The sequence below is a fragment of the Rhodamnia argentea genome, chromosome 4 (genome assembly GCF_020921035.1).
Source record: "Rhodamnia argentea isolate NSW1041297 chromosome 4, ASM2092103v1, whole genome shotgun sequence".
In the NCBI taxonomy this organism is placed as follows: Eukaryota; Viridiplantae; Streptophyta; class Magnoliopsida; order Myrtales; family Myrtaceae; genus Rhodamnia; species Rhodamnia argentea.
Genome location: NC_063153.1, coordinates 5,716,590 through 5,737,758, shown reverse-complemented (window position 1 = coordinate 5,737,758; position 21,169 = coordinate 5,716,590). Strand labels below are relative to the sequence as shown.

General features: G+C 40.6%; 2 protein-coding genes and 2 long non-coding RNA genes across 4 annotated transcripts in view; 3 read left to right on the top strand and 1 right to left on the bottom strand.

Moving 5' to 3' along the window:
• LOC125314673 (TMV resistance protein N-like) overlaps positions 1 to 21,169 on the top strand; it is a 416,296-nt gene that overhangs the window by 82,518 nt on the left and 312,609 nt on the right. The gene's annotated exons all lie outside the window — the stretch shown is intronic.
• LOC125314518 (disease resistance protein Roq1-like) overlaps positions 1 to 21,169 on the top strand; it is a 125,480-nt gene that overhangs the window by 30,464 nt on the left and 73,847 nt on the right. Inside the window, exons 3-4 of the mRNA XM_048276980.1 lie at positions 2,985 to 2,992; positions 19,492 to 19,795. Coding sequence (XP_048132937.1) covers positions 2,985 to 2,992; positions 19,492 to 19,795 — 312 coding nt within the window. The remainder of the gene's footprint in view (positions 1 to 2,984; positions 2,993 to 19,491; positions 19,796 to 21,169) is intronic.
• On the bottom strand, positions 1,358 to 19,623 carry LOC125314529. The gene is made up of 3 exons (XR_007197990.1): positions 19,507 to 19,623; positions 3,682 to 3,690; positions 1,358 to 1,450 (listed from the first exon to the last, which is right to left on the bottom strand). It is a non-coding gene; the product is annotated as an uncharacterized LOC125314529 (long non-coding RNA).
• LOC125314520 lies at positions 7,659 to 15,904 on the top strand. The gene is made up of 3 exons (XR_007197981.1): positions 7,659 to 7,670; positions 10,597 to 10,601; positions 15,568 to 15,904. It is a non-coding gene; the product is annotated as an uncharacterized LOC125314520 (long non-coding RNA).

The window sequence follows — 21,169 nt, the reverse complement described above, 5'->3', positions numbered from 1 at the left end:
GTTGAGATAGTATGCTCACCGGTTTTTGTGCCGCCAACAAAATTAAAATTTTATGGACGTTATTACCTAAACTTTTTTCCCTGAAGGAGTCATTGGTGGGATTGATTTAGATCGATAAATTGTACGGTGCATGAAAATAGGGGTTGCAGTAACGTTGTGCTACACAGGGATCTATCTCGGAGCATAATATCAAGGCTTTGTATCAATATTGTCCGATATGGATCAGGTTTTTGCAATTGTTCTCTAAATATATGTTCATTATTATGAAGTGATTCTTATTGTTTGCGCACTTAGGTCTGGCCATATGGATTTGCATGTTTAGGAATAAAAACCGGGAAAAGAATGCATGAAATTAGCTTTTTTTCTAAAATAAAAAAAAAAGATACCAATTCACAGGCGTTAGCTTAATATAACGAAACCAAGTCCTCTTATCTATTGCTATGGACCATAGATGCAAAGTGAGCTCCCACGCTTTCCTAGGCTCTTAACTGGCCTGGTAAAAATGTTTAGTGGCAACTCTAGGGTCATTCAATCAATAATAGGCGACAATCTAAGTTGTTGTCGGAATGACTAGGAAGAGTCCATGCGAAGTGTAAGTGCCACCTCGCAAGAAGACTATTTGCGCCTGTTTAGCAATCCATTAGCTCTCTGAAGTTTCACGTTGAGATGACCCCCACAAGGCAAAAGGAAAAAAGAGTAGTTAGAATGGAGTTTTACCATTGAACGACATTATAACAAAACCCCATTCCCTTCCCGTTAACATTAATTGGACACATTCACTTTTGGTAGGAAATTAGTTGGCCACAACAAGGGAGCGTCCAAAGAAGGCAAATCCCAAAGGGCTTGTGGAGGGGAAAAAAACCAATTTTGTGGAAGACAATCTTTAGCGTTTGAGCTGCATTAGAGGCTCTGGGGCAATGGGCCAGACGGATGCTCGGATGGACTAATAAGAGCTCCAAGTAGTTCATAAAAGGTAGTCTTTCTTCCAAGCTAAACTGATCTGGCTTATGCTTATCAAAGCTTCAACTATACCAAGCCGATCAGTTTCAATGAAGATAAGATGGAACTTGAAATTACATCCGGAAACAAAGAGGACGGCTTTGTACATTGCGCGGGCTTCGATCTGTGTAGTGGACGGCGCGTTTGCCGATCTAGCAAGGCCAGCGATGAGGGTGCCCAAATGGTCTCTGCAAATGCACGCAAAGGCCCCGTCGACTCAGGCTTCTTCCAGCGAGCTTTAGGTGCCTTTTTCCGGCAGATTCCAGAGATGAGGTCCAGTAAGGGAGAACCCGTTTGCTTTCTTCGTGTTTTGGATATTCTACATTCTCAAGTTTGCTAGCTGAAAATTTACAGGTACTTACATAGTTTTTGCAGTGAAGTGTCTGACCATGTCCGTGTTAATTCTCAAGTTTCGGCAACAGTTTTAAGTTGTCTCCGATCGAGGAGAACTCTATACTTTCATGGCTTCGCATCGCTTGAACGACAAGTTACTAGGATTAGCATTTTGTTCCGGACTCAGATCGGGAGGAGAAAAAGAGATTGCGGCCGGCCCAGATCCAACCACACATTAATAAGGGGGCTATCGGAGCACAACGATCGAAAAGCGAGGGACTCTACCTTACAGCCAGACGCTATAGGGGGCTATCGGAGCACTCCGAATAAATAGTGCAAGAAATTGCGATAAGAGGGACGACATCCAGGGGCAGAGCCTAACAGCCATTAGGAGGGATCTCACCAAGGATTGATGTTGCCTGTGCTCGCATGTCCAGTCTCATGAGTTTCATGTACATCAGAAGTTTCGACAAGATGTGGATGAAATATTTCTTTCCTTCGTCACATTTGAGTAATTCATTATTGTGAAAATGACATGGAACTAACCGATCTTGCAATTTAAGTCTAATGCGAAATGAAGGAATTATCATAAAAATCAACGAGAAACAATAAATAACACCAAAAATTTATGTTGTTCAGTATGAGTGTCAGTACCTACTGCACAAAAAAAGCTAGTCACCAAGAAATCTACAATAAACTCGAAGAGTAAAACTACCACTCAATCGTTCAAATGTTTGCCTTCTCTAAATTACACCCAAAGCAAAACTCACAAGTAGTATCTCACAATCTCTCACAGAGAACTCACTTAGAAAAACTCATAGATAGAAAATCCAAACACTCTTTGTGTTTGTTCTTGTGTGTTATGGCTATGACGCCTTGGAAATTCGACATCTGTTTAATAGTAAAATCTAGTCTGTGGAATAATTATGAATTCCAGTTTGTTGCTCGAGATCGAATATTAAGGGATTGGAAATCGGAAATTGGAAATTTCGCGGATCGTTGATCGGATTGGATTAAGTTTCAATTAATTGAGTAGTCGCGATCTAGAACTAGAAATAGAAATTTCGTATCACGCCTCATTTTGTCGGTTTTGGCTTAAATTACCCTCTGTCGGATTTTCGGATGCCCGAATTACCTTTAGATGTGAAATTACCAAAATGCCCCAGGCCAACTTTTGAAATTACGAAAATACCCCTAGGGCTTTATGAACTAAAGGACAAGACCATTAGTGTTGTGGGCCCCACTTTATCACTTCAGGCCCCTTTTACTCAAAATTTCCAGATATCTCTCTCTCTCTCTCTCTCTCTCTCTCTCTCTCTCTCTCTCTCTCTCTCTCTCTCTCTCTCTCGTCCATGATTCCCCCCCTAAACCGACCTTTGTTCCCTCTTCTTCCCCTCCTTTCTTCATTTTTCACGCGATAACTCCTTCTAACCAAGCCACCACGCCGTAGTACGACCACCACATAACACCACCATCACCATTGGACCATCGCCATACCGCCGTAGTCGTCGTAAAGCCCGCTAGAAGAAGCCCGAGCAACCCGCCCTGTTTTTGCCGGGTTGCTGCCGTTCTTGCCCTTCCGTTTCTATTCCGTCGAAGCCCGGCTACCGCCACCACAGTCGACCACCCTCAGCCATCCCTCGACGTCACCAAGCCCCCACAGCTCGTTCGGCCACCGCCGGACGCCCCAACAAAGCCCCAGGACCACGGGACTCCTCCGTCGCCCTGTTTTGACCCCCAGTTGCGCGTGGTTCTATTCTCAGCCACCATCCGCCACCATGTCACTTTTCTCCGCCTATCTCCAGCTACGACATACTCCCCGACAACCCCTCGGACCTTTGCCACCAGCCCCACGAAGCTCTGACGCCACTAGAGCCTCAGAATAGCCCCAACCAGCTTGCCTTATTTCTACTCCCCTACTTTGTTCTACTTGCTGCAGCTTCTGTTAGCTGTTGTCGGTGCAAGATCCGGCCATCACAAGCCACCACCGTTCACCTCCAACTACCTCGAGGTCCCCTCAAGCCTCCCGCCACTCACCGCAGCCTTATTGCCCGTCGAAAGTTTTGCCCCACCCACGAATAGCTAGCCCTACCGCCTGCCCTATTATGGCCGCTTCCCCTGTTTTGGGCCGGGCCCGTTCTGTTGGGCCTGTTTCGTGGGCCTACATTTTGGGCCGAGGCCCAATCTGTTGTGGGCTGTGAAGTTGGGCCTTGCCTTAGGCCCGTGGACCCATTAAGCCGGGAGTTTGGGCCCGTTGTCCGTAGTTTTGGATTCGCGATCCAATCGAGCCCGTCGTTCGCGCCCCGATCGAGCCCGTCGTTCGCGCCAAAGGTTGTCAAATACCACCACCACATGCGCCTTGCTCAATTGATGGTGAGTTGACCTCTAACTCCTAGTTAGGACGCTAATTGCGTTCGGAGTTAGTTTAATTAGATTATTACGGTGTTTAGGCAGATTAAGTAGGGCCAAGTTAGGTTAGAGACTTGGTTTAGGTTAAATGGCCCTAGTTAGTTAGGTTAGTTCGATCGTGGCTAGTTGGGACTAGATTGATTGATTGATTGATTGATTGATTGGAGGATTACGTTCGATCGTGAGCAAGCAATAGGTTAGGGACAAGCGTACGATCGAGTGGAAATGTGGATTTAATTATGTGCAATTGAATTGATTATTTGTTGCCGGGTTATTATTTGCGCTTGGTTTATGGTTTATATAGATTATTTGATTAATTACCTTGATGGATGACCGATTGAATTGATTGATTGGTTGAGGGTTGACCACCCTAGTTATAGGTGCAGAGTCCGGTGGATAATATGCATGTTTGGGTGACTACATGTGGGCATGTGTCGCATGGATTGCATAAAAGAGGTTGTGGCCCAATCTTGAGTATGTTTGTATGACATTTGGCTAAACGCAAGATAAAATGGGTTGATTGCTGATTGTGCTTGAATGGCCACACAAAGGAATTTTCTTGACAATGTCACGTCATGTCTATCAAAATTCCACGACTTGTCGAGTGCACGCCTTTCCGTGTCGTCGGATTGAGCGGATGCCGATTGTAGCTTATGATGGACCGAACCCCTTACGGGGATTCTTGGTAGATCCGTGCTATGTCGATCGGAATCACACGGACTATCATGTCGTCGCCAGAAGTAAGGGACGAAGCCTGGTCCCGCCAGCAAACACTACTAGTTGTAGTGTAAAGTCACACTGATAGTGCGCAATTGGGCCAAATAGTCATTAATATTTGGACCACGTGCGGTGTTCCGTGTATGTGATTGATGCGATGGCCATTGATTGTTATGTTTGGCATATTGAGTCGAGTATTTCATATCGTGTGATTTCAACAGGTGAGCTGCATGTGATTGAGATATTTGTATTTTAATATATGATTGATTGATAGGACCCTATGGATGAATCAATGCCCTAGTCGGGCTTAGACGTTGACTCACGAAGATTTTTATCTCACCCCGTGTTAACCATTTTAGGTCCATAGTAATGCAACGACACGTCAAGTTAGGGGTCCCGGTCGACCGGTCCTACGATATCGTGTATCGTCCGGAACCGGGTACGAATAGGACTTGGGAACTTCACATCACCACGGTGCGGGTGGACGAAGGCTTGCTACATCGAGTGGCACATGTCTTCAAAGCCTGGTTCTTGGATGATGGGGTGGAAACTTGGGGCCCACTCCGTGGACTCGAGGGGCCACCCGATGCTGTTCCACCTGTTCCATCATGGGTTCCGATGGAACTCGATACGCCGGACGATAAGACCCCGAGCATGACTCTGACCCCGACCACGACCCCGACCCAATTGAGGAAAATATCGTTGAGCCATCATCAGAGCGTTCGTTGGCTTCTGATCGTGACCCTTCACCATGACTTCGAGGGTTCGTAGTTTTTTTTTATAGATATTGACATGGATCTTTTTGGAATAGATGGGAACTTAACCCTACCTAACCCTTTCACCCTTTTGTTGGTCTTAGAGAGCCGCCCCGAAGAATGGGGTTGTATTTGAAGGTAGCCCCGTAGGGTTAATAATCATATGCTTTTGATACTGTATTGACAATTGTTGTATATGAATGATGTTGTTGATCTTATTTCTACCCCTACTATTTTCCTTGATTTGGGAAAATCTGCATTTTCGCATGCGCACTATAGTATCGTTGGTCAATAGCGTACTTGGGACATTATCTTTTATGACCCGAGGTGTTTTGGTAGGGATGCCGAGTACTCGAGAGTCGAGGTGTGACAATGGTTGAGGAACAAGTGAGCGACAATTAACTCTGTACTATTCGGATTCATAGTGAACTTCTTGGCGATTGGCTCTTCCCACAAAGTAAGTACTGACACTTAGACCGAACTACTTTAATTTTTTGGTAGTTTTTATCATTCCTCATTGATTTCTCTAGTGATTTCTTTCGCATTAGACTTAAATTGCAAGATCCATTGTCTTCCTTTTCATTTTCATAATAATTTGCATCAAAGTCAATGGTTGATTGGTGATGCACTCCTAAGGTGTATCGGTATTTGCTCTTTATCATTCCTCGCTGATTTCTCTAGTAATTTCATTCGCATTAGATTTAAATTGCAAGATCCGTTAACTTCCGTGTCATTTTCATAATACTTTGGATCAAAGTCGATTGTCGATTGGTGACGCACTCCTAACTCCTACGGTGTATCGGTGTTTGGTGACTATTTCAAAAGAGGAATCTTACACTGACATGGTTTCGGGCATGCTTCATGGTTTGATCCGGTGAAAGAGCCCTAGGGTGAAGGTGAACATTATGGTGTAACAATGAGGTCATGATGATTGCCTTCACGATTCGGTCTCAAAAGGAGACCGGGGATGCAGGTGGAGCCATTGGTCTTGTCCTCACATGGAATAAAATAGATATTCAAGTTGAGACATATTGATATATAAGGGTACTTGAATGAAGGGAGAGCAGCTCTACTATTGAGCTCACATATTAGAGAAAGATTGTTGAAAAGCACTATTCTTTATGCTTGCAAGTCTTAAATATGATAATTGGTGTAGCGTGGAGTAGTAATATATTATAGTTAGCTCATAATTCATTAGCTTGAAATCTTGTGTGAAAATGGGTAGGGCAAGCGCAGGTAGATTACAAAGGCGCCGTGAATGGAAGCTCTTTGCCGAGAGAAATGGGCGTGCCATAGAAAATGAAACATTCGTTATAGTGAAATTGCTGAAAGTGTCGGGATGAAATCGATGCCTTCATTTACACTTTATATAAATGAAAGTGGTCCTACTTTGCTCGTAATTACTTTCTTCTTCCTCAAAATTTACTAGATTGTTAATCAACAAAGACCTAAATCAATAATTCTATTTCATCTCTCATGTAATTCTATTTGAGTTTTTTCTATCTTACAAGTTATTCTACTAAAATAATTTTCAAATCTTGAAATAATTGTATCTTTAGTGTTTCATTTTCATACTATGTCAATAATTTTTTTTGTTTATTCTAGTATTTTTCTTTTTGGGTTAATACCCAAATTGGTACCATTTTGACAAATTTACTCAAATCTAATTTTTTACTATCAAAAATCTCAAATTGGTACACTTGTGATAAATCTACTCCCCGTTGATTTCCGTTGAATTTTATCATCAAATTGCCGAGTTACATAACACGTGGGAGTTGACAGGTATACCAGGTTGTGATTTTTACACTTCGTTTGTCGTAAGTGTACTAGTTTGTGGTATTAACCCAATTTAATAGAAATATACGGATAGTAAATTTTTTGCAAGTGTATTAATTTGAGATTATTAACTCCATTCTGGCTGGCGAAATCGTGCCTTTCTAATCGTCGGCCATCGAAAAAAATTGGTGGCGACAAATGGGTCGGGTTAGGTTCGTCGATCCCATATTTGTCTGGACCAGATTGGTCCATTTTTCTTTTTTCCTTTTTTGTCCTCATTGGCTCATACTCAACCTACCCCACCAAACCATATTCAAATCTACTGAAATGAGCTTTAGATCTGAACGGTATTTATTCTTATACGCGTAGCCGAAGCAGACAAGGCCCACTTAGTCGGGTTTAATCTATTTGGGGGTTTGGGGGGAATAGTTTAACTGCACATTTATTCAAGTCCTAATGCCTCTTTTATTTTAGCAGATGAAAATGTCCACGTCATACTAGGAATTGGTATCCAAAACATTATTCCTGATGGCCCAATTTCATGTATGACCTAAGAAGTTGTCAACCCATTTACATTGTTTCGTACTGTATACCAATATGTCATGGGTGAAACAAAGTGCAAAATATTAAAGATAAGATTAACTTTTCTGGGAAATGAGTGAAATTATTAGAAAAAAAATTGTGCAATTTCAAGCAAAACTACGAGAAACTCGCAATATATTGATTATACGTGGGGGATAAGAATATCACAAGTGCCATAACTTTCGTATGACGCTCTCTTTGAGTGCCATAACTTTTTTTCTTCGACCACTTGTGTGCCATAATTTTTTTCTTCAATCACTTGAATGTCATAATCCTTTTTTTTCCGTTATATAGCATTTTAATCAATCACTTGAGTGACATGACTTTTTAAGAATGTTCACCACAAGTGCTATGCTACGTTATATTTTCAGCACATGAGTGAACGTTTTTAACAAAATTTGCCACTTAAGTGATCGACTAAAAATTATGGCACTCGAGATAACGTTCTTTAGAAGTTATGAAACTCATGAATGGTTGGTCAAGCACCAATGGAGGTCTAGGTAGCAATGGGCAATGAAACAAGAGCGTTGGAGATTTTTAGCCGAGCGATTGAAGATGATGAATGCGATGAATAGTTCTTCATGAAGTACTGAAGAAGACAATAAACAATGGAATTGTTTTCTTTGTAAATATGGCGTTTGCCTGGCGCCACATTAGAGCCAATTATCGTCAAAAGTGCCACGTTGGATCCACGTTAGTTTTTTTAACAGTGATTGTGGATGGAATTGTAACGAAAGATAAATGTGTTACAATGGGTATAGTTTGGAGTTTTTAGTGTTAACAAAAGAAAAATTAGAGTAAATGTGAGCATAGTTAACGTTTTTTTATTGTTTTTTTCCCCCTTTATTGACCACTGAGTTCGTAGTACTTGGGAGCTTCGTCCCAAGTCTTTATTTCGTTTAACCGGTCACGTCACAGCATGAACAAGTCAAAGTCAAGCAATGCAACCCAAAAGACACGCTTGGCTCGGGAAGCTTCCCTCTTATTTCGTTTGCTTTCTAGGGGTCCACCTCGTCGTCCTTGACGCATTTTGGGTCGGCTCCCTCCTCCACAAGTGATGTGAAGCTACAAAACAGACACAGACATAGCCATGGGACCTATGTAGCACGGACACACCTTTGAAGAGATTTTTTGCGTGTCGGACACATCGCCATGTCCGACACGCTCCGGATGCGACTGGACACGCGGTCAACGCATGTCCGAGCGTGGACACTGATCAACGTAACGAACACGCGAGGGACGGGGATAAGATAGGAAAGATTTTAGTGATGTCAAAGAAAAACCCAAATCTGACCTAATTTTCTTGAATTGTCGCTTGTATTTTATCTTACTACAAGCATTTTTTAAGTCCCCAAAGCAGTGAGGGTAGGAATTCCCATATGTTTCCGTTATGTTCTCTGCATCTTATGATCCAACATATATTAAGAACTCAATGCTGAACATATTTTTTCAAGTTCTTTTTGAAATTTTGAAGTTTGGCAATTGTGGATTGTTGGAGCAGCGTGATTTTGCTAGGAACAAAATTTGGACAGTTGATGACAATCCTCCACCCCTGTGATGCTTTCTTCTTCTTCTTCTTCTTCTTCTTTCTAGTTTTTGACTAACATTTTTCATCAACATTTTTTTGGAATGTGTTGTGATCTTATGAGTTTGAAGCTACTATCCGGGGTCACCGAGTAGTTTTATAGCAAAGCAACCGACTGTCAAATATGAAATAGCTATGACATTTAGACATATTGTGATTTTTTTTTTTTTTAACCGAGGTTTTCCACTTGCAATGGGCTATTCCTTGGGGGTGGTGGGGGTATGCCAATGCCACCGAGTAAGTCCCCAAGATGCGACGCGATCGCCGAGTGTCAAATGTGGGACCTCATCGGTTTAACATATTGTGATGTTTTGGAGTTGATAAAAATGATAATTTATTATGTATATATAAAAATATATATTTAATATATAATGTGTCCCACGTGTCGGAATTCTCTATTTTTTGAGAAATAACGTGTCGGCGTGTTGTGTCGTATCGTGTCCCATGTCACACATCGTGTCGGTGCTACATAGCATGTGATTCGACTAGATCGACCGAATCACGACCAGGAAATGATAAAAGATTGAACCGCAAATTCCATACACAGAGTACAAACATCACGTGATGGATAAAGAATCCAAGGACGGCAAATGAAAAAATATATATATAAAAAAAAGTCTTAAATTTATTATAATAGTGTTAATTCAGTCCTAAATTATTACATTCATGCTAACTCGGTTATTTCGATCAACTTTGATCGCCAATCGCTGACGTGGATAATGTTTAATAAATGAATGCAGCATCAACCAACGATGAGCAAGCATTTCATATACTTATTACATCAACTAACCTCACTCACGCCATCCAATATATATATATATATATATATATATATATATATATATAGGAATCTTCTTCTCATGTGAAGGGGGTCGGGCTATAGTCCTTAATTTGGCCATTGACATTGAGAGACACAGAATGAAATATAAAGTTGTAGAAATTATAGGAATTGGTTTATCGAGGTAATAATTGGGCTTTTTTCAAATATGGGTCCAAAAAAATTTTACCAAATTAGATCAATTTTTTTTATTTACCGATTTGGGCCCAAGGCGGCAATTTGGCTGCCGCACGAGGCCCTTACAGCAGCCCAAGTGCCGCACGGGCCCGGGCCTACACCCGTGCAGCAGTATTTTTTAAAATTTATTTTTTTAATTAATTAATTCAATTAATTCATAAATAATTTAGTATTTAATGGCGGAATGAATGTAATGATTCCGCGTCCTCTGTATCGCTACTATAATCAAATGGAAATGGAAGATTTCGCGTAATCAATTGGCAAGTTCGCTGCAAATGGAAGATTTCGCTACTGTAATCAATTGGAAGTTTTTTTTTTTTTTTTTTGGTAAGGTAAGTGTGTATTGGACTTTTCAAAGGGCTAGGTACAAGAGAGAAACCCGGAACAAAAAAACCAAGAACCATGGGTGACACCATGAGTGCCAGAGATGGTTCAAGGGTGAACCGGTTGCAAAATACATATGAACAAGAAGGTCGCATTAGCCTAAAGCATCAATTGGAAGATTTCGTTCTTTTAATTTCAATTTTTTTAAATTTCCTTCAATGGCAAGTTCGCTGCAAATGGAAGATTTCGTTTTTTAAATTTCTTAATAAAAATTTCAATTAATTGTTGATAATTATGTTATCAATATAAATGTTATAAATATAAAATACAAAATTAAAAAATATGAAATAAAAAAATAAATGCCGCATGGACTCCCGGGCTTGTGTGGCAGTGTGACTACTGCACGGACCTCGTCCGGCGGTCAAATTGCCTCCCGATGCACAAATCGGTAAATAAAAAAAATTGACATAATTTGGTAAATTTTTTTTTACCTATTTTCGAAAAAAAAAACCCGTAATAATTTTACCAAAAATGAAGGGATCAACACTTTTTTTTATCCAACAAACACACTCTAGTATCCAGAAGATGCTATCGTTGGTCTTTTCCTTCTTCTTTTTTTGGCAATTTTATGAATATTAGGCACTATAGATATTCGGAAAAAGTTTTAGAAAAATCGTAAACCACTTGCATTGATGTCAATTTAGTCCTAAACTTTTAACTGTGCTAACTTAGTTCCGTGAGTTGCTACTTTGACAGTTCGATAATACTGTCAATTATTTCTGATAGCATATGATTTTTCAATCAACGAGTGCTTTATGCGAAATACGCAGTAATAATGTGTGGATCTACGGTTGATGGTATTGTCAGAGAAGTATTTCTTTTTAATCCTAAACCTATCGAGAAGATGCTATGGTCGGTCTTTACATTTTTTGCAATGTGTTGAATATTAGGGCGCCACAGGTACTTGGTATTCGCATCGCAACAACAAGGCTCATCCCAACAAAATCACCACCATTCCAGCTCTACCGAAATTTCCAGGAAAAATCCTATTTTTTACCCGCGAAAGAGAGAAACAGGAAAAGTGACAAAAAGTAATTAAAGCAAAAGGGACGTGAGCTGGCATCCACCAAATGGCCCACGTGATTCCAGAAAGTCTTTTAAGTCCAAGAACAAATAAATACCCATTCATTCAGATGGGAAACACTCTGTGGAAGCAAGCACATCAACCATCAGCGCTTTCGATGGCTTCTTCTTCTTCTTCTTCTTCTTCTTCTTCGAATCTGAAAAGAAATTGCCATGTGTTCCTGAGCTTCAGAGGCACGGACGTCCGTAACAATTTCCTCGGCCATCTTTATGCGGCTTTGGACCAGAAAGGAGTACACACTTTCATGGACAGCGAAGAGCTTAGGATAGGAGAGCAAATATCGCCGGCGCTTATGGAGGCGATCAAGGGATCGCGCGTCGCAATAATCGTTTTCTCCAAGAACTATGCTGCCTCGCGGTGGTGCTTGGAAGAGTTGGCCAGAATTATGGAGTGCAAGGAGCAAAGAGACCTTAAGGTCTTTCCCGTGTTTTACAAAGTTGAACCCAGAGAAGTGAGAACACCAAGAAAGAGTTATAGAAAAGCCATGGCTACGCATGAGTCAAAATTTGGGAAGGATTCGCAGGAAGTGAAGAGATGGGAGAAGGCTCTCCGCGATGCCGGTAGCTTGTCTGGGCTGGAATTCCATGAGGGGTAGGCATGTTTTTCGTTTTGATAAACGCTATAATATCTCTTTTAACTAGACTCAATCTTGCTGTCGTAAATAATGAGACATTTTTGCTGTCGTAGATAAAAAAGTGTGGTTCACACTTCACAGTACTCGAGTTATCGTTGTCTTGAGGCGCAGGTTCTTCGCAATTTTCCTTGTACAGATCTAAGCGCACGTTCACCCAAATGTGGCATTTCTTTTCGTCTCATTATTAGCTTATCCTCTTGTAAGATTTTCCTTATGACGTTAGAGGTCGAATTCCTGCCATTGCTTTGACATGCTAAAACATATTTCTCTTTCTTTTGAGTGCTTATAAGAGATGAAGCGGAGCTCGTAAAACGCATCGGAAATGAACTATCAATTCATCTACAGCGTGCACACTTAGAAGTCGCTCCGTATCCGGTCGGAATAGATTCCCGAGTTCAGCAAGTGATGTCATTGTCAGCAAAAGAGACGGGTGATGATGATGTTCTCATGGTAGGTCTATGGGGTCCTGGAGGCATAGGGAAGACCACAATTGCTAAAGCCCTATATAATTATTATACTGAGAATGAGAAAGATTTTCAGGGTACCTGTTTTTTGGAGCGAGTAAGAGAAACTTCGAACAAAAGCGGTCTAGTTTCTTTGCGACAAAATCTTCTATCACAGATCTTTCCTCGTGGAAACTTGACGGTATATACTGTGGACGGAGGAATTCCTTTGATACGGGAAAGACTTTGTTGCAAGAAGGTTCTTCTGGTTCTTGATGATGTGGACCACTTGGATCAACTGAATGCGTTAGCTCGAGAAGGCCGTTGGTTTGGCAAAGGAAGTAGAATTATTGTTACATCAAGAGATAAACATGTGCTGACTTCTCATGGCATAAATTGTGTTTATAAAGTTAAAACTTTATATGATGGTGAAGCACGGGACCTTTTTGGTCGGCATGCCTTTCGAAGTAGCAAGAAAGTTGAGATAACAGGGGATCTCATAAATAGAGCAGTGCGTTATGCTAACGGCCTGCCGTTAGCCCTTGAAGTGTTGGGCTCGTTCTTATGTGGAAGAGAGAAGCCTGCATGGGAAAGTACATTGGATAAACTCTCCAGACGTCCCAACCAAACTATCAATCAAATTCTCAAGATAACCTTCGATGGATTGGACCCCAATACGAAGGAGATTTTCCTCCATATTGCTTGCTTCTTTAAGGGGAAAGGAATAAAATACATCAAGGAAGTCCTTGACAGCTGCGGTTTTGAATCAACTATAGAAATAGAAGTTCTCATCGAGCGGTCCTTGATAACAAATCAGCATGGGACCCCGCAAATGCATGATTTAATTCGGTTGATGGGTAAGGATATTGTTAATCAAGAATGCCCCGATGATCCCGGGCAGCGCAGCAGATTATGGATTTTTAAAGATGTTCTGGACATTCTATGTGGAGATACGGTAAAATTTGTTTATGTCAATGTTGCTACATCTCATTTTTCATATTACACTAATCTGAAAATCTCAATGGAAATTTTCTGTGACCATTGAATTTGCTTTGTTATGGATAGGGAACGAATGCGGTGAAGGCCATAGTATTGGACTCACCCAAAGCAGAAGAGATAACTATTAGTCCTCATGCTTTCACAAACATGAAAAGGTTGAGAATTGTCATTTTGTCTAAAGTGCATATATCTTCAGAAGGTCCCGTACGTCTCCATAACGAGCTAAGATGGCTTAAATGGCCCAATGCACCGGATCTAGAATTTGGCTCGGGTCCAAAGGAACTTGTTGTAATTGATGTCCCGCGAAGTCATATCAAACAATTAGGGGGCAAAATTATGGTAAGCCCTTGTGATGATTGGCTTTCCCTTTTATATCTATAACTACATGCGAAACTTAATGACTACACTGGTATGTTTTTGCAGAATTCGAAAAATTTGACGTCCATAAATTTCGGTGAATGCGAGTCCCCGGCTAGTGTTCCGGACCTATCGTCGGTTCCAAATCTGGAGAGCTTGAATCTTGATGGGTGCAAAAGCTTGGTGGAGGTTCACCAATCCGTCGGGTATCTTGACAAGTTAAAATTTTTGTCGCTAAATAGGTGCTCTAATCTTAGAATCTTTCCCAACAAACTCAAGACAAAATCTCTTCAAACCCTTAGTCTCCGGGATTGCTCTAAACTTGAGGAGTTCCCCGATATTCTAGGAAAGATGGAACATCTAGAAATACTTGACCCGCGACGGACGGCTATTAGAGAACTCCCGACATCAATTGAAAATCTTGTCTCTGTGAAGGGGATGATTTTAGACAATTGCAAAAACCTTGCAAGGCTTCCGTTGAGTATTTATAAGTTGCACAATCTTGAGTTTTTACATCTTTTACACTGCCCGAATTTCGTCACGTTCCCAAAGAACTTGGAGGAGTCAACCGACCACGATGGCCATTTAGGATTTCCAAATCTACACACCCTAATACTCCATGGCTGCAATCTATCAGAAGTAGACTTCCTTGAGAGCTCTTCCAGTTTTCCCAAATTGCGTACCCTATATCTTTCGGAAAACAAGTTTACTCATCTACCAACATCCATAAAAAAATACCATGCTTTAGGTTGGTTGGATGTGGAGAAATGCCAGCAACTACAAGAGATTCCTCAGCTTCCATCAAGTATGCGTATCCTAAGAGCAAATGGTTGCAAATCCCTACAAAATCTCCCAGATTTGTCGAGTCTCTCGTCCGACGACCTTGTAGTCGAACTGTCTTCATGTGGTGAATTACTCGAGGTCGGACTCACTCTCTCTCTCTCTCTCTCTCTCTCTCTCTCTCTCTCTCTCTCTCTCTCTCTCTCTCTAACTTTTAAATGCTTGATATGATAGGGCCTCCCGAAGAAGAGTAGTGTCGAAATGTTCCTAACTGGAGGAGAGATTCCAGAATGTTTTCTGCACGGTAAAGATGGGTCCATGCGTTTCTGGGTTCCCAAGGACTTGTATGACAAGTTTTTAGGACTAGCACTCTGTATTGTTCCCGGCCCGGAGGAAGGAGAAGTGTTCGGTGCCGAATGTGAGATCCAATTGTTTGTTAATGGCGAAGAGGTGATTGAGCAAAGGCATCGCTTTCGTTCACTGGAATCCAATTATGTGTGGCTTCAATATTTCCCACGCGATATGCTGAATGGAGCAGAGGAGCTTCTGCGAGATGAATGGAGCCAATTCCAAGTTTGCCTTAGTCCAGTACAAGGAAGCTTTAAAAAGTGTGGATTCCGTCTAATATGCGAGAAACAGGAGGATGATCGCGGGGTTGTGCTCCAACACCATCACCCGATTAAAACAAATTGGATTCCCGAGGAAACAGACTCAGACGAAGACAACTCATTGGACACCGTGGATGAATATAGTCCAAGCGAAACAGATGCAGAGGAAAGCGGATCAACTTTGACAAAGAAGAGAAGATTGTCTTAACTATGGCGAAAGTATGAGATCCACTCGCACCAACCTATTATGTGTGTTAGCTTGCGAAACATACCTGTCGAATCGGTCACAACTTGCTGAGGAAGTGATTCTAGAAGAAGCGAACGTGGTGATTTCGATTCCAATGCCTTTTGCTTTTCCCCTTTTTCCTTCTCAACTAGATATTTCCAAATGTCCGCACCTTCAATTGAAATTTAGAATCACTATCAAAAGCGGGTTTGGCATCATATGCTACCGACATGGTTGAGGAACTTTTCTTTCTCCTCTCCTTCCTTTTGATTTGTGATGCAAGGTGCGTTAATCCAAAAGGATGTGGATTCTTGTTGAATGGCCATGGGTCTTCCAAGTTGCTCTGTGAAATTTATCAGATAGGCCTCTGTTACCGCTCTTAGTCAAATTAATGATGCCAATGCTTCCTACCCTAAAATTTTGAGAAAGTAAGTTCTGCTGCATCTAATATAATCTATATCCTTAGGGTAGTATTAATCTAATTGTTTCAAAGATCAAAAGGTCTATGCGGGGAAGATGACTTGATGTCTCTGCTGTTGCTATTCAGATTGCATCGGATGGGTACAAAGTCTTGTGTCATAACCGGTGGCTTCTTCAACCGTAATGTTTTGAGCTTGCAGCAGGTTGCTCACCCGTTTTTGTGCCATTAACAAAATTTATGGGGGGATGTCGACAACTAAATTTTTTGCCCTAGAGGACTCATACGAGGGCTAGATTTAGATGGATAAACTGTATAGTACATGGAAATAGCGATTGTATTTAATGTTGCGCGAAATCGGGATCTGTCCTCAAGCTCAACAACGAGGCATTATATTAATATTGTCCAATATGGATCCGGTTTTTGCATATTTGCTTCAACTATGTACGGAACAAGAAAAATAAATTAAATACCATATGTACGTAGTTGTGTCGTAGAGACATTATTTTTATTTTTGTTTTTATGGGAGACAAATGATCTCCTTTTGATCTTTTCAATGCGCATCCCGGCATTCTTTCTTTCCAAAAGGACATTATTTTCAGAAGAATATTAATCTTAATTGAAAAGCCCATAAATTATTAGCTGGAATTACTGTGTTAAATATTAACATTTGTATAAATTGCATAGCGGATATGGAATTTCAATATAAAGATTTGATTGGATAATCTTGAATTCAAACCGATTCTATCGTTCGACACAACATTTCAAAGGGATTCCATTATTAAAGTCATTATTAGCAACTTATTCTGCATGGTCCAATGAGTTTTCAACAATGCAGTGAAAGCCCATTAGAGGTAACTTTTAAAAAGTTGTTCATGATTTTCTTGCCAATACAAAAATGTTATTTCGAAATCCTTAAAAAGCAAAAAAAAAAAAATACAATTTTTTTTTAATTTGATGCTCTTAGAATTTTAACCATTTATTCATGCTTCGTATTAAGGAAAAATACATCAAAAATCCTAAATTATGCCCATCCTAACATATTTATCTAAAATCTTTTTTTGTGACGTGAAAAACCCAAAACTTGTTCTCACGTGGCCCATTTACCCGGACTTGTACCCGATAACATATTTACTCTAAATTTTTTTTATTAAGACAAAAAAACTCTAAACTCATATATTTATCTTAAAATTTAGGGTCAATGTATCACATGCCTACACATTTGGGATTTTTGGTGTCACAAGAAAATAAAATGAGGTTAAATGTGTCAAATGGGTATAAGTTTGAGGTTTTTAGTGTCGCGAGAAAAAATTCGGAGTGAATGTGTCACACGTATACAAGCTTGAGGCTTTTCACATCACAAAAATAGTTTAGGATAAACGTGACATGATGGATATAGTTTAGGATTTTTGGTGATTTTTTTTTAAATTAAATAAAAAGTAAAAGTTCAAAGACTGAAAATTTCATGATAAGAGAAAATATCTTTTTAGTTTTTATGAAAATCATTTTCAAGGAAGATGCTTAGTTATCATTCTTCTGGTAATTTACTTATGTAACCGAAGTTACAATGCCAAAGGATGCCATTACATCAATAGGCACATTTTGCGAATTAATTCTAATTTCACGTACGAAATTTCGGGACTTACTCTCCTCCTATTTCGCGAGTGATCCGGCTCGCCACTCTGCAAGCACGCTCGAAGTCGCTCCACCGTTCAGAGCTTTCCGTCCCTCGTCGGACCGGGTCGGTTCGTCCTCGAAGGAGCAATTACCTGCTGGTTGCCCATTCTACCCTCGGAATAAAAATAATAGCAAGAATCCAAAGCTTTGCTATTAGGGGGAATAAAATATGGGCACCGAAGATGGAAAGAAAGAATGCCGGAGATGCGCATTTAAAAGATCAAAAGGAGATCATTGACTTATGAAGCTCCCCTCTCTGTTCACTTACTTCCGAAGATCCACCAAATCCTTCACGCGTTTTAGGGTCGATTCTTGACAGTGTTAATCATTGAAAAATCGAGCTCTTAAAGCATCGATGAGATCAATCGAATCGTTTAGCATTTTTTTTATTTGATGAGTTAAATCCTTCAGCGTCCTTCACGCGTTTTAGGGTCGGCTCTTTCCTCGACGAGGGATGCGAAGCTACGACGCAATTGACAGAAGTGGAAGAGGTGCACAAATAACGGAGGAGTGGGCCCACGGATGTTCATTAGGTTTTTGGGAAAAGTTGGGAGTCCGCTGGGTGCGAAATGACAAAAGAAGGAACGCAAATTCCACATACGCGTACAAACATCACGTGATCCATAAAGAATCCAAGGACGATAAATGAAAGAAAAATTATCTGAAAAAAAATCTTAAATTTATTGAAATTATGCTAATTCAATTTTGAATTTATTGGATTCGTATTAATTCAATCCTTTTGATCAACTTTGATTATCCAGCACCGACATGGATAATTTTTAATAGACGAATGCAGCATTTGACCAATGACAAGCAGTAATCCATGAGCGAATGGATGCTAGAAAAACTCCATATAATTTTAGTGTTGATTATTAGCCATTAGAAATCATATGGAATGTTCTTCTTGTGTGAGTGGGGTCGGGCTGCTGGGGTCCTTAATTTGGCCATTAACATTGCGAGACACGGAATGAAATATGAAGTTGCGGAAATTATAGGAATTGGTTTACTAAGGTAGTAATTTTACCAATAACGAAAGGATCAACACTTGTTTTTATCCAACAAACACACTATAGTATCCAAAAGATGCTATCGTTGGTCTTTTCCTTTTTTTTTTCTTTTTGTAATTTTATAAATATAAGGTGCTATAGATATTCAAAAAGTATTAGAAAAGTCATAAATAGTATTGGTACTAATTTAGTTCTAAACTTTTTAATTACGTCAATTTAGTCCCATGAGTTGCTACCCTAACCGTCTGACGGTACGTCGATTATTTCTAACCACACGATTTTTCAATCAATGAGTACTTTATCCCAAACATGTAATTACGATGTGTGGATTTACGGTTGATATTGTCCGGTCTCTAATGGTACTGTCGGAGAAATATTTCCTTTTAATCCTAAACCTATCAAGAAGATGCTATCGTCGATCTTTACCTTTTTTGCAATGTTTTGAATGTTAGGGCGCCACAGATACTTGGTATTCGCTTCGCAACAAAACTCATCCCAACGAAATCACCACCATTCCATCTATACCGAAATTTCCAGGAAAAATCCAATTTCACCCGCGAAAGAGAGAAACAGCAAAAGGGTCAAAAAGTAATCAAAGCAAAAGGGATGTGAGCTGGCACCACCAAATGGCCCACGTGATTCCAGAAAGTCTTTAAGTCCGAGAACGAATAAAACGTACATGAGAGCTAGAGTTGGGAACATCGATCAGATGGTAAACATTCTGCGGAAGCACATCAACCATTAGCTCTTTCGATGGCTTCTTCTTCTTCTTCTTCTTCAAATCTGAAAAGGTATTACCATGTGTTCCTGAGCTTCAGAGGCCCGGATGTCCGTGACAGCTTTCTCAGTCATTTCTATGCCGGTCTCGATCAAAGAGGAATACACACTTTTGTGGACAGCGAGGAGCTCAGGAAAGGAGAACAAATATCCCCGGCGCTTATGAAAGCGATCGAGGAATCGCGCATTGCGGTCATCGTTTTCACCAAGAACTACGCTTCCTCGCCATGGTGCTTGGAAGAGTTAGCCAAAATTATGGAGTGCAAGGAGCAAAGAGATCTTAAGGTCTTTCCCCTGTTTTACAAAGTGGAACCCAGAGAAGTGAGAACACCAAGAAAGAGTTATCGAAAAGCCATGGCTAAGCATGAGTCAAAGTTCAGAAAGGGTTCGGAGAAAGTGAAGAGATGGGAGAAGGCTCTCTTCGATGCTGGTAGCTTGTCTGGGTGGGAATTCCATAAGGGGTAAGCATGTTTTTTCCTTTTGATGAACTCGATATATCCCTTTTAACTGGTCTCATTCTCATGCCTTCTTTTTATTTCGTTATTTTTTTTATCGTCTCCGGCCTTGTCTGGCTGCGTGCGAGGCCAGTAGCCATTACAGGCCGGTGGTTGGCAATCCGGCCTGGTCTAGAGACCAGGCAAGAGGCACCTCTAATCCCGCCACGAAAGCCTTGTATTGTCCAACTGATCCTCCGGGTTCCAAACTTTTCACAAACCTATTTGCACATATTTGCTCATGCCAAAAATTCGAGACATCAACATCTTTCATGCCCCTAAATGTTGATTTTAGATACTAATTACAGATGCTATAATTAACTTAATTGCCCGAGAATAGAAAAGACACGGATATTGCCAAACCGGTCTCTTGATTGAAGACACGAAGCGGAGACACACTTGGCAGTAGACACAAAAATCGAATAACCAAAACTTCAAGCCAGCAGATTCTTTGAATTCGATTCTTGCTGTCTTGCTGTCGCAGATAATGAGAAATTTTGTCTTAGATAAAAAAGTGTGGTTCATAATACTCGAGTTATCATTGGGTTGAGGCGCAGGTTCTTCGCAATTTTCCTTTTACAGATCTAGCCGCAGATTCACCCAAATGGGGCATTTCTTTTCATCTCATTATTAGCTTATCCTCTTGTAATATTGTCGTTATGACGTTGGAGGTCGATGTCATGCCATGGCTTTGACATGCTAAAACATATTTCTCTTTCTTTTGAGTGCTTATCAGAGATGAAGCGGAGTTCATAAAACGCATCGTAAAGGAACTATCAATTCATCTACAGCGTGCACCATTACATATCGCTAAGTATCCGGTCGGAATAGATTCCCAAGTTCAGGAAGTGATATCATTGTCAGAAAAAGAGACGGGTGATGATGATGTTCGCATGGTAGGTCTATGGGGACCTGGAGGCATAGGGAAGACCACAATTGCTAAAGCCCTATATAATTATATTGAGAAAGATTTTCGTGGTACCTGTTTTTTGGAGCAAGTAAGAGAAACTTCGAACAAAAGCAATGGTCTAGTTTCTTTGCAACAAAAACTTCTATCACAGATCTTTCCTCGTGGAAACTTGACGGTAGATATTGCGGACGGAGGAATTC